Source organism: Protomyctophum bolini, assembly GCF_963924005.1.
Source record: "Protomyctophum bolini genome assembly, chromosome: 8".
NCBI classification, from domain to species: domain Eukaryota; kingdom Metazoa; phylum Chordata; class Actinopteri; order Myctophiformes; family Myctophidae; genus Protomyctophum; species Protomyctophum bolini.
The window spans coordinates 8,258,583-8,272,633 of NC_137869.1; the positions used below are offsets into that span (position 1 = coordinate 8,258,583).

Below are 14,051 nucleotides of genomic sequence, written 5' to 3' on the forward strand. Positions count from 1 at the left end.
GGTTCCCAGTTCGATTTCGAGTCCATCCCCCAAAGTTGGTGTCCTCGAGCAAGATGCTGAACCTTTAATTGCTCCCGATGTGCAGGTTGGTGACTTGCATGAGAGTGTTTTTCTTTGTGGGTTTTTTTTTATTCTTTTATAAATAAATGCCCTGCCTATCATACTACAGTGTCATGCAAAAGCATAAAAAGTAGCAGATCCACAAGGTCGAAACGCAGTGTGAAGCGATGCATTTTGAACTTGTGTATCTGCTACTTTTAGAGTTTGAATCCTGAAAAGTAACAGTGTTGGAAATCATGAGGTTTCCACCGACGGACAATGTTACACAGCACGGCTTGCAAAGTTCCTGTATTAGAAAAGGATTTATTTTAGATTTTTTCTGCAGAGGTTTCTGGTTGCTTTCGTCTGGCTGTTTCTGCCGATGTTGTTGGTTCTACTTGTTTCTTGGGTGCAGTTCTCTTCTTGTTGGATTCGTCATGTTTTTCGTTCCCGTCTGTCTTGTCAGGGTGTTTCCCACAGTGCTGTTCCTGCTCCTGCTGCCTCTTCATGTCCTCCCGGATCTTGTTCTTGAACCGTTTCTTGTGTCTCCTGATCTTGTCCATCTCTGCTTTCCTCTTTGCCTCCAGGTCAGGATCCTGGAAAGAGAGCAGACCAGACCAACCCACCATCAATGCCCCTGCACTGTATACGTAGCAGAACAAAGATCGATCACTTAAAGAAGCACTATGAAACTTTTAACTATATAGTAGTGCTACACAAAGAATCGAAAAAAGATCAAGATCTAGATTCAGACACCTATGCAATCTCATGTTGTGACGAATCGTGCAGCACTAGTTGGCTGTCCAATTAATTTTAGTTTGGGTTTTTTTTTATAAATATTTTCATGGAAAAAATGAGAATCAGGATCTCAATTCTTGTGGAGGAAAATCGAGATACACATTTGAGCAAGAATCTTAAAACCCTTTTTTTCTCAGAATTGAGGAAAAAAAAGGGTTTTAAGAACGTCGATGTTAGGGCTGATTCTATTATCAATTATTTGATATTCATTGCAATACATAATTAGTTTTACCTTGCCCTCCATGATCATCTGTTTCCTCTTGTTAGTCTCCTTCTTCTCGTCAAAGTCTGTCGACTCCAGTTTCTGTCAAACCGTTCACACAGTGGAACATAGAAAAGCATTACGATACGATCATGAATGAACATCTAACTATCGGTACCTACTAGGAAATGGAATACAGACTATTTGTGTTGTGCGATGCGATGCAGGGCAGATTTAAGATGTTACAGTCAAACCCACAAAAGGCCTTTTAGATGAAGAACAGCAGCATATAGGTTTAGAATGATAACACCTAAACAACATTACATTTTCAGTCATAAGATTATATTTGAGCTTTATTCCATGTAAACTTTAAAGGTGTGTGTGTGTGTGTGTGTGTGTGTGTGTGTACAGAACGTATGAACAGAAAGACAGAAGCTTTGCGTACAATCTCACAGCGTCTCCTGGTGATGTTGACCTGGGTCAGGATGCTGAGTACTTCCTTCTCCTCCATAGGGAACTCCTTCAGCTTGGTCTCTGCACAAAGCATGAGCATATTGCTGTTGAAACCGCTTATCGCCATATTTTGTTTTACTTTTTCCATAAATCACTACTACTTGATCACGCGTCTCACACAAAAGCATCAAAAGTAGTGGATGCACAAGCTCAAAAAGGTGTCTCACATAGGTTGGTGGACCAATAGGACGCTAGTTTGAATCACTATGGGTGTAAGCACACCTAGGGTTCCATGCGCGGACAAAAGTGGCTCGTAGCCGACGTCTCTTCCAGGTTTTTAGACCGCTGGTGGGTGGAAACGGAGCTCCACCAACGCGGCAAAATGCTGCGTCGGTTAAATTCCCAGAAAAGTTCGCCCCCTGTGGCATTCTGCCACGTGGGTGGAGCTTCATTTCCATCCACCAGCGCTCTAAAAACCAGGAAGAGACACCGGCCACGAGCGGCTTTTGGCCACGCATGGAAGCTCAGGTGTGCCTGTGCTGGCTGCCTTGAAAAGCTTGAGTACTGTCAGCCTAGGCCGGGACTAACAAAGTCCCAAGTCAGTCTGAATGTGCTCTGAGCCATTCCAATGAATGGTAAACAGCACCACCTTTTGGACAATTAATGCCATTTACCCTCAGCCATCAGCTTAAAACATACTCAAACTGTATGACCTAATTACACATCCCAGATTCCCAGTAGCAGTTTACATTCTAAGCTATAAAGCAAATAATGGTACTAATGATGACCACCTCATCTACTGAAATAGTCATTCCTATTGTTCAGTAACATTGAAGACATCATCATACACTTAAAAAAATAAATACCAGCCACAATAAATGGGAAGAGCGTTTGGAAATTTAATTACTTTTGCAATATCAGTCTTTGTAACATAACAATCCTTACAATATTGAGAAGACCATCTGTGAGATATTTTTGGCAAGATTAGGTGCACTGTAGATCGAAAAATAACGCAACGTACAGTGCAACCCTGGTGCATTTTACGAAGTATGAAGTGATATTGATCAATTCCAAAGATCATATCAAAGTATGCCCCCACTTTGACAAACCCTGGTTTGGACTTACGGGTCTGCTCCTCAATGGACTGGACCAGGTGGATGTCATACTGAGTCACCAAGGTGATGGACACTCCATTCCTTCCTAGACAACAAGCACAGCACATGCTAAGACTTGTGATATATCCTTGCAGTCTTCACAAATCACACCAGTGTTAACCCATTTTGACCTGAGATCAGATTCAAAAAATGTCTTCTGACAGTTTTCTGAAAAAGCTATGTTTTATGTCGTTCTTCGATTTTGCAAAAATATCAGACCTACAGGCTATGAGCTCGTGGATCTGCTATTTTTCCTTAAATATATTTTTTATCCCACGATTTTGTAACCCATTTTTCACCCCCGTGTCAATTATCTAATGTGATCCTGGGCTCTACCCACCCTCCGCCAACCTAGTCCCCATATATGGGGCCGGGGACAAGGGGAGAGCAACGGACTTGAACTCATGCTTCCTTCATGCTTGAGTGTCCAAGTTGCTCCTTTGCACCTGACAGGGGGGAGTTTCCCTGGTTGGATGTAGCGAGTGGAAGGAACACGTTATTCCAACCAGTTCCTTTCCCCTCCATCAGGCGCCCCGGCTGGCCAGGGGGAGGCAGTTTAGTGACCAGGATTACTGCATGTTTTTGTGAGGGTACCTACCCTAGGGGACACTATTTTTCAATAGCTAAAGCATAACATAATGCTAACACCAAAAGGGGTTCCCGACCAAAATGGGTTTTAAAGTGCATCATACGTCTTCATTCCATCTTCCACCAAATCTCATGACCAGCAATTGTTTTTGTTAGACAATCTGTGATTTGTGAAACTGAGTGTTTCCAAAAACAATTAGCACAACATGTAGAATTATGATGTTTTGTTCAGATTCTTCGGAACCTAAATGATATTCTTCATTCCCAGTTGAAGAAATCGCAGATCGAGGCTTTAACCTTTGATTTGATTAAATATCCGAAGAGGCTTCTGATCATTCTATAGCCATGTTGACCAATTCGAACACTCTTAAATGGAATCTATTGCTCGTTTGAACACTTCGATAACTCTTTAACCCATTCTGACCGAGAACCCATTTTGGTGTTAGCATCATGTTATGCTTTAGCTATTGAAAAATAGCAGATCTACAAGCTCATAGCGCGCCACCGAGTGGCGCGCTATGAGCTTGTAGGTCTGCTATTTTTGAAAAATCCAAGAACGACTGACATTTTTTTAATCTGATCTCAGGTCAGAATGGGTTCATCAGACCAGTGTGTGTCCAGTGGAAACCTCGTATGAATCTGATCTCAGGTCAGAATGGGTTAAAAAATAGCCTATCTACAAGCTCACGCGTTGTGAGCTTGTACATAACCTATTGTGAGCTTGTAGATAGGCTATTTTTGGGGTGACTTGAATGGAACACTTCTGTAATATCCAAATAACTGAAATTATTTGTGGTGACTGAGAACATTAATTCATGCAATGGGGTCTTGCAGGGATCGAACAAAGGACACTGTGTGTGTGGTGTGGTGTGGTGTGGTGTGGTGTGTGTGTGTGTGTGTGTGTGTGTGTGTGTGTGTGTGTGTTGTGGTGTGGTGTGGTGTGGTGTGGTGTGGTGTGGTGTGGTGTGGTGTGGTGTGGTGTGTGTGTGTGTGTGTGTGTGTGTGTGGTGTGGTGTGGTGTGGTGTGTGTGTGTGTGTGTGTGTGTGTGTGGTGTGGTGTGGTGTGCGTGTGGAGCTGATGTTACCAGCTCTGGCCGTTCGCCCCACTCTGTGGATGTAGTTCTTGGGCAGTCCCGGGGTGTTGTGGTTGATGACCACCTGGACAGTAGGGATGTCCAGACCCCTGGGGATGTGAACACACAACAACCACAGTCAGAGAACACCTTTAACCCATTTAGGCCTGACCTCGAAATTAAAAAATATATATATTTTCACGATTAAAAAAAAAATAGCAGACTTACAAGCTCGTAGCGCGCAGCTTGTAGATCTGCTATTTTCCAATAGCTAAATTATAACATAATGTTGTGTGGTTTGGTGTTTAAAACACCAAAAGGGGTTCCCGCCCCAAAATGGGTCAACCCCTTAAAAGGGCATCATGAAACCCTGAGCAGGATTTGTACTTTGTTTTCATGTTTGGGTGAGATACTTTTTTTTTTTATCGCTACTAGTATAGATCAGTGGTTCCCAAACTTTTCCATGTCAAGGACCCCCCATATTGACACTCATTATCCCACGGAGAGTAGAAAATATATGCCAAGGAAGCCCCACAAGTTAGGATCTTTACGGCTCCGGCAGTGATTTTGACAGATTTTCATTTCAAGGACCCCCAGGTTGGACCTGAAGGAGTCTACGGATCTCTGGGACCCCAATGTATATTCAATCAATTAAGCAATAAGCCACGAGAGGTCTCAGGTTACCGGGTATTTTACACTGGCTGGGGGCGTAGGCAGTCCCGAGGCGCAGCCGAGGGGCTTCTACCCCGCAGCCAGTGTAAAATACCCGGTAAGCTGGGGCCTCGAGTGGCTTATTGCTTTTCTAAAACGGTTACAAACATTATAGCAATATTAACCTAATAAAACTATTACATTCACAAAAGTATCTACGCTTTGCGCCACCAGAGCGAGCAAGCCAGAGCCACAACACTTCCTTGTTTTGCTCCGCAAGTAGCTATATGTGACGGGAGAATAGCGCTTGATGTATTTACGGGGCTGCCTGGAGCCACACATTCACAGTCATATGAGCCGGGCGGTGCTTAGACGCCCGCACGGCATGTGTTTGTAAGGCAATGAAGCGCTCCCCTTCCCCAGTTCAGCTACAAGGCTGCAGTTTGATACAAAGTGATTGAAGGAGTGGGTTATCGGTGAAATTTACACCGGTCACGTGACGGTAACCAGCCAATCAGAATGAAGTATTGGGACTACCCGTTTTAGAAAGTTAATTTAACTCCGAGTGTAGATATTATTGTATGTCTTTATGAATTGAATACACAGGCCCACAATGGAAGCAACGCCTCATGGCTTTCTGTGTTATCTTTTAAGCACCATTTGTATAATTGTACCACTGTGTCTCTTTGCAAACTGTTAAAAGTATTCAATCAATCAATTAATCTCATGTCTGTATCATACGAAGTGCAGCTCGCAGACGAGGAACACGATTACCTCGCCGCCACGTCCGTGGCAACCAGGATCTTGTAGACGCTGGACTTGAACATGGAGAGGTTGGCGAAGCGTTGTTTCTGTGAAGAAAAGGCGACGAATGAGGCAAGCTGTGATTTACTGTGCAGAGTAGACCCTATCATCACCTGACTTAATCCTCTTTAGTGCAGATAGGGGGGTTATTGTTTTGTGCCACCGCACACATTTAAATCACACTCTTTATCTTTAGTGCAGATAGGGGGGTTATTGTTTTGTGCCACCGCACACATTTAAATCACACTCTTTTCAGAAAGCAAATGGGATTTCTCTCTCTCAAGAGAGTTGTTATTGGCTCAGAGGGTTTTTATATTATATTATATTATATTATATTATATTATATTTCCTTATTCTTATCCTGCTCCATTCATAAGATTGAGTAATCCTGGTCTCTAAACTGCCTCCCTGATGGAGGGGTAAGGAACTGGTTGGAATAACGCCTTCCTTCCACGCGCTACGTCCAACCAGGGAAACTCCCCCCTGTCAGGTGCAAAGGAGCAACTTGGACACTCGGGCATGAAGGAAGCATGAGTTCAAGTCCGTTGCTCTCCCCATGTCCCCCATATATGGGGACTAGGTTGGTGGAGGGTGTGTAGAGCCCAGGATCAGATAATTAAATATAAATAGATAAATAATAAATTAGATAATTGACAAAGGGGTGAGAAATGGGTTACAAAATCGTGGGATAAAAATTAATATACGGTGGATAAGATTGAGTGCAGAAAGATCAGGGTTCAGTGCGTTGCTGAAGTACACAGGGACCTTTCATGACATTTCAGTTAAGAATGTCTATAAACGAAGCACAGCTTGATTGTTACTCTCATTTTTGGGGCTGCCACTATAATTTTTTTGCCGATTATTCTATCGATGGCAGACCGTTTCAAATGGGTCAGTTTGATGAAGTGTTTGAGTCCCACATCAATCACCTGTTTCATCATGGAGTGTAAGGAGATGGTAGGGAAGTTGAATTCGCGCAGCATCATGGTGAGGATCTGGCAATTTCTGGAAGAAGAAGTGAGGGGCACCTGGTTATGTTTGTTTAAAGTGCTCTAAACAAACATTTAAAAAGTCCATAGACTTTGGATGCCACATGACATAATTCCAAAAGACAGACGTTGAGAGCGGCTAGCCCCCCTCAAAAAAAGCGTATTATTATTATTTAAAGCCATATTAAGCCATATTATGATATTTAAATATCACAGCAAACATAAGTGCTGTGCGACTGTTGTCTTACTTGCAGGTGTTGGTGAAGATGAGGATGGACCAGTCGTAGTGCTGGTCAGTGAAGTTCTGGACGAGGTGGACCAGGTAGGCGTCCTTCACCCTCTCCGGGGTCAGCAGGTAGCGCTGGTCCAGTTCCTCCACCGTACGGGTCCTGACGTCGCAACAGAAAATATGTTTATTCCTCGTGGTGGCATGACGTGACGAATCATTGGCCACGTTTACATGGGCAGTTAAATCCCCTTTTCATTCCCAATAGAAGTTCAATCCTATTACACGTTGTCATGTAAACACCTACAAAAACTTAAATCCGAATGAAAATGCTCGATGCGATGATTGCGATCTAAAAACCATTCCGATGTCACTGGCTGGATTATTCCAATGTTCAATGCGATTGAAAGAAAATTGGACTCATGTATACACTGCTTCGGATGTAAGTTCATTCTGGTCTTTCTGAGCATGCTCCAAGGCGCTCATATCCAAGGCGCGCCAAGGAGTTTGCACATAGAGCGCGTTATTTCGTGCATTTTGCAGATCCGAAATCCACAAAAAAACGTGGAGCAGCAGCAGATGATGATACCCCTGATCTGTGTGTTTGTGTGTGTCAGTGTGTGTGTGTTCAATGGTGTCTCTCTCTCTCAAAAATAACGAGCGACACGATACAATAATAATCAGTGTGTTGCGTGCCCTGGCCGTGCTGTAGATAATAAAGTACAAATAAAAACGAGATGATCACCTTCCCAGCGTAGAAGGGGAGCCGCAGCGGGTGGGGAAAAAAAGACGGTAAACATACTGTATATGCCCGCCCCTATCCAACCAGCAGCCTCAAAGCTACTGCGGACTGAAATGATGGGATTTCAAAGTATCGTCTTTCGTCTGTAATGTTTGTATTGTTGAGACAGTCACAATGAATGAACTGCCTATATTTTATGTGTCCAACACGTGAATTAACATGTATCATGTCTTATATCACTTCTCCATATAAACACTCATTCGGAATGCCCATTTCCCATGGAAACTCGCAGCAAAAAACATTACTTCCGAAGTATTTTATTCAGAAGTATTTATTCGTAATGATCACCCTTCATATAAACGCGGCCATTCATTCATAGATGTTCAGTTCAGACCATTGGTTCTCATACTCCTATTTTAGAGCCGATTCAGTTCGAGTCGGTTCTGTAGAGCCTACAATGTGACGTCATTTGAGGTTCAGGGGGGCGGGTACTAGGGCATTAAGCAACTAGTCAACTAATTTACTAGTTGACTAGTAAATCCACTAGTCGACCTTGTTGGTACTAGTTGACTAGTTGATAAGAAAAAAAAGAAGTACATTTTCTTCCCGATTTTGTAGGCCACACGATCAGGTAGATTATAGTTATGTAAAAAATAGGAAATAAATATGTGTACATTGGCGACTATAATAGGTAGTTAAACAACTAGTCGACTAGTAAACTAGGCAACTAGTCAACTAGTAAAAATGACTAGAAGTGAATGCCCTAGAGGGAACCGACCTAAAGTCGGCTCTTCAGTGCTACTGAAAGTATGAATGAGTATGAATCGGCCCTTAGGGGGGAGCCTCCCTTTGAGAGCGGGGGCTCAGACTCAGACTCACTCAGACTTGGCCTCATAGAAGAAGGGCTGGTTGAGGGCGACGCTCTGCAGCTCCTGCAGCGTGTCGTTGAGCGTGGCGCTGAACAGCAGCGTCTGGCGCTTCTTGGGCACGAAGCTGATGATGGTCTCCAGGTCTTTAGTGAAGTCCTCACAGCCCTGCTCTAACAGCCGGTCAGCCTCGTCCAGGATCTGACACACACACACACACACACACACACACACACACGTATTACTAATATACTTATAATTAAATATTTTATCATTTTTACCATTTAGGCCTGAAAAAATATATTCTAAATCCATTTTTCTGAAATAAATATTTTCATGATTTTTCAAAAATAGCTAAATTATAAATTAATGTTTAAAACACCAAAAGGGGTTCCCGCCCAGAATGGGTTAACACTAACCCTGAAGCCCGAGTTATACGTTGGGTGCCAGTAGTAACGCACACCAAAAATCAAGCTTGCATGTCACCATCACAAGTTTAAATCAGTCCTAACTCTAATTCCTACCCCTAAATAAGTAAATATATGGTCTCCTTGAGCCAGGTAACCCGTTGATGCCTGAGGCCGAATCTGGGAAGGCCTTCTAGGGCCTGACCTAAGGTTTCTGAAAACCTTCAAATTCATTTTTTTAATAGTTATGTTGCTACTGTACATGTATAGCATGTATACATGTATAGCATGTATACATGCAGAGATTAAAATAGGCTGCATTTTGCATCCCAAAACGCAGTTTATAGTTAAGGGACGCAATAAAACAACGACCTCTGCATCCACGGGATGCACTACTGTACTGTTTTTTATTCTAGTTTATTTTGCTAGCTTTAGTTATAATAATCATTTTTTTTCTTCTGTTTTCTACATGCATATAACCACATTATAACCAAAATGAAATGAGAGTTAAATGTTGCAATTTGTAAAAATGGCAAAATATGACTCCTAACGTCGTTGAAGTGGGACTCATAAAATGTCCCTGGGACTTCATCTAAAAGACCATCCCTGCATCCCGGGACTCATTACATTGAAAACCTATTTACATCACTGTACATGTATAGCATGTATATACATGTATAGCCCGAAACAGGAACAGCAGGTTGAAACGAAGTGGTTGATGAATAAACCAAGTTGTAGATTAACCCATTCTGAACGGGAACCCATTTTGGCGTTAGCATCATGTTATGCTTTAGCTATTGAAAAATAGCAGATCTACAAGCTCATAGCGCGCCACCGAGTGGCGCGCTACGAGCTTGTAGGTCTGCTATTTTTTGAAAAATCGAAGAACGACTGACATTTTTTAGAATCTGATCTCAGGTCAGAATGGGTTAATCAGACCAGTGTGTGTCCAGTGGAAACCTCGTATGAATCTGATCTCAGGTCAGAGTGGGTTAAGAAGGAGAAGAAGACAGACCAGGAACTGCAGTCTGCTCATGCTGAAGGTGTTGGAGCTGCGGATGTGATCGGCCAGCCTCCCTGGAGTCGCCACCACCACATGAGGCTTCTTTGACAGCTCCAAGGCCTGCGTGATGATGTCTGTTTGGAGACACAGTGGACTTAAGAGCACAGAAGGGAATACAAACATTTGTCATACATAAAAATACAGTACTCACACAAAGATAGATATAATGGGCGTGTCAAAACATTGTGTTTAATCACAAACAAACAAAAAGTGTTTTACAGGAAAATTCAATGTATTTGAATTACCCATTTTGCCTGCTCCCAGTGGCAGAATACAAACAGAATGTGCATAATATATATGATATGATTGAAACGTTACCCATTCCACCGACCACGATGCAGTCTCGCAGACCCAGAGGTTTCCCCAGGACTCGGAACTGTTCAGCGATCTGGTACGCCAGTTCCCTGTCAAACAAACGCCATGTTTACAAGCGTCGACAATGTGTAAGATTAATACACGTAAACATCTCATCGTTTATAACACAGCCATGTTGCCTACATAGGCTTTACATTTCAGAAATATGTTTTTTGTACCACTACATACTACAGTGGTGAAATGTATGTATACATTCTATTGAATACAGATCAGCATACTGTATGTCAGACATAGGACTTAATATCTTCATTATCAGTAACAGTAACAAGACATTGAGCACTGTTCTGTCTCATTATACCCAATTCTCATAATAAAAATAAGACAAAATAGCAGATATACAAGCTCATAGTGCGGCACAAAGTGACACTCTGTGAGCTTATAGATGTGCTACTTTTTGTTTTAATCGTGAGCCTATCATAATCTACAAGCTTATATTGTGGCCCCAAAGTGACGCGCTGTGAGCTTGTAGATCTGCTACTCCCCACATTGAGATCCAATGCTGTAGAGATGAACAGACACCACCAACCTGGTAGGCGTCAGCACCAGACAGTAGATACCGTACGGGTCTTCAGATAGTTTCTGTAGAACCGGCAGGACAAAAGCTGCCGTCTTTCCACTGCCTGTCTTAGCACAGCCCAGACAGTCCCGACCTGCACAAGACAAACACAACACAACTGTGATGAACTATACTGTCACTAGCAGAACTATGTTATTAAATGGAACAATATCAATCAACTTAATTTGTCTTCTAGACTCAGGGTCCATTAAAACATACAATATAGAACACTATACATAGTACAAAAAGCAAAGATCGGAACAAGCGGGTAAACTAAGCGCAGCATCAACTCTAGTCTAACAAATAATAACAATGCAGTCGCAGTGCCTCAAAGAAACTAGCATCTGTCAAAGTACAGCATCTTGCAATGGGTCTGGTCCACAGGTTTTGATACACCAGGCACCTGACCAAGATACCCATGTACCTAAATACTTCCTTGTTATCCTTAATGTCAATGAAATCCACACCACCAGCGGGAGTTCAACAAACCATGTGCAACCCAGATTCGGCACAAACAAGGGACTAAATTAATTTCGCTCCTATGCCACAAAAATGTGGAACGCCCTACCAACTGTCATTAAGACATGTGAATCCCTTGACTCCTTGTTTTTCCCCTCGCTGTATGTTGTTTCCCCCTTTTTACCTCCTTTATGATGATTTCCTGTTTTTGTATATTGTACGTGTATAATAGTGTACGTCTCTAAATGGTGTCCACTCACAGTTAACAGTTTTTGTATTTGAGTTGTGCTTGAAATGTAGGCCCTACTGTAATTCTGCAAACTGTTAATAAATACTTCAATCAATGTCTAAACTGTAAACATCTAAAATGTGCTGTAGCCCTGAAACATGACTGTCACGATCGTACGAACGTCATGCGAACCAAGAACCATGGAATTGTATACATTATACATAAATATCAATGTAATTTAAACACTTACCTAGTGTAAGTGTCATAACGTTTAAAGAAATTTACATTAGGTAGTCAGTCAGTCATTCAGTAAGTTAGTATATTTAAATGTAATTTACCTTGGAGGATGGGAGGCAGACAGTTCTCCTGCACAGGAGATGGCTTAGAGATCCCCAGTTGTTTACATTGTTGGATGAGCCAATCGGAGAGGCCCAGGGACTTGAAATCGCCCATTCTGTTATCTTCTGGATCCGCTAGTTATTAAATAACCTTATAATGTTTGTTTCATATGCAAGAGAAAACTAATAAACATAGAAATACGCTGCTATCTCAAGTTGTAAGAAGTACACATCCTTCCTCGTGTCGAATGCTTCGTCGCTGAGTTATGACGTCGGGGGGGGGGGGGGGGGGGGCTATCCGAGGTTGAGCCGTCTGTGATTGGTCCATTTTCCAGTTTGGGGGCAGTCGTCCTTAAAGGCCAAGGCTACAATGTTAGTAAAAAAAAAGTAAACTTTAGTCAATAAACTTTAGTTAATAAAGTTTATATTTATTATAGGCTACTTACGGTGGGCGTACTAAAATCGTTTTATTTTATTTTTCAAAACTGATGTTTCTCACTTACCGGTAATTCTAACTCAAGAGGATTTAGATGAGATCATGCCTTTGGTGCCTTTTAATTTCTCATAATTTATGGAAAATGTATATTGGGAATATTACGTCCCGTTTAGCCCTTGCCCAATCCTAGTGTATCGTTGCCAAAAACTTCACTAGTTATATTGTATTAAAGTTAAAGGACGACTTCCACCATCTTCATATACTTGGTCCTCACTGATGCTCATAACATGGTACCATTTTTGTCTACTCAGTCCGTCTCTCAGATGGCTGTGGACATGTTCAGAAAACTGCCTACCAGGGACATCAATGCTAATAGAAACAGGTTTTCTATTCCTGAAAGTTGTCATGCTATAATGGAAGCCATTGTTCTTAATACAAAAAATAACTCTTGTAAAATAAAGAAATCTGTCTAACGATGATGAAAATGGTACCATTATATTAGTGAGGACCAATTATATGAAGATAGGTTGAAAATGGGTGAAATCGATATACTCTACCATCCATTTATATTAACATACTCTACCATTACCTTACAGATAGTTACATTTTAACATACTTCCATACAGATGTAATAGTTATATTGCATTAACATACTCTACCATGCAGATTGGTTAAAACATCACTTTATTCATTAAAATAAGTTTTGTATGTCAGCTTAAGTGCAGCAAAGTACAGTCAGTTTGGAGACTTCAAATTAAAATGAATTGAGATACATTCCTTATCCTTTGTCACCTCCCAGTGGACATTTATAGCAAGTGGCAGCACGGTTCCTCAAAATTATGAAGACCTTCAAAAGGTGTGAAGAGGTAGCCACAGTTTCACGTTGTGTGCATATACAGTAGCTCAACAAGGGAAGAGTTTTTTTCCCCAGGAACTATAACTTTATTACGATTTTTGTTTGGTCATGATACATCTCTCGGGATAAAGAATGTTAGCGTTTCTGGACATAGTATAGTAAAAGAAATATAAATATTTGTTGTTCAGATGTTGTCTAATGAACGAGTGGTGGAAATGGTTTAGATTCACAGAGTCAGCTGGAAAACTGCCAGGGCCGATGACTGAAGCATAATTTTTATGCCGCTGCGTGATGGCATCGCTTTACAAAAACAACTGATCTACAAGCCACGGGTTATCTTGCTGGTCGTTTTTTTTGCAAGTGGATGAAGCTGCGCATTCCAGTTGCACCCAATTTCTTAAGACTCATTCTTAGACAAAAATGGCATGGGAATCATAACTTAAGGAATTTTATATCAATTACACACCCTATGCAGCCTTGAATTCACGGAGATCTTTTAGTTTTTGTCGCATTCCTCAGCCAATAATCTGATGACCGGCTTTCATGTCCATCTTTTTAGATGGTCAACTTCTTGAGATGACAGACCTGAAATTGTTATAGACGACCGACCCCTGGTCATACTCGTCGTATGCTAGGTCAGGCAGCTCTGTGTGGCATCAGCTTGTTCCACGAGTGTTGTTCCATGCATAAACATAGCGTTTTCTTTCCACAAAACACAGCTATACTGAAAATGCCAATCTGAGAAGA

At 41.8% G+C, this 14,051-nt stretch overlaps 1 protein-coding gene across 1 annotated transcript; it reads right to left on the reverse strand.

Annotated features, from left to right (window-relative positions):
- Positions 1 to 347: 347 nt before the first annotated feature.
- On the reverse strand, positions 348 to 12,258 carry ddx49 (DEAD (Asp-Glu-Ala-Asp) box polypeptide 49). Its single transcript, XM_080769757.1, has 13 exons — positions 12,013 to 12,258; positions 10,957 to 11,080; positions 10,374 to 10,459; positions 10,008 to 10,129; positions 8,599 to 8,786; positions 7,000 to 7,140; positions 6,692 to 6,767; positions 5,733 to 5,809; positions 4,320 to 4,417; positions 2,618 to 2,692; positions 1,485 to 1,573; positions 1,070 to 1,141; positions 348 to 635 (listed from the first exon to the last, which is right to left on the reverse strand). The coding sequence occupies exons 1-13, from the start codon at positions 12,125 to 12,127 to the stop codon at positions 369 to 371; spliced, it is 1,530 nt and encodes a 509-aa protein (XP_080625883.1). The 5' UTR covers positions 12,128 to 12,258; the 3' UTR covers positions 348 to 368.
- Positions 12,259 to 14,051: the final 1,793 nt, after the last annotated feature.

Coding starts and splice junctions, on each gene's coding strand:
- ddx49 (XM_080769757.1), bottom strand. CDS start 12,127: ATGGGCGATTTCAAGTCCCTGGGCCTCTCCGATTGGCTCATCCAACAA. Junction 8,787..10,007: donor TGAGCAGACTGCAGTTCCTG/GTCTGTCTTCTT, acceptor TGTGTGTGTCAG/ATCCTGGACGAGGCTGACCG. Junction 6,768..6,999: donor ATCTTCACCAACACCTGCAA/GTAAGACAACAG, acceptor TTCTTCTTCCAG/AAATTGCCAGATCCTCACCA.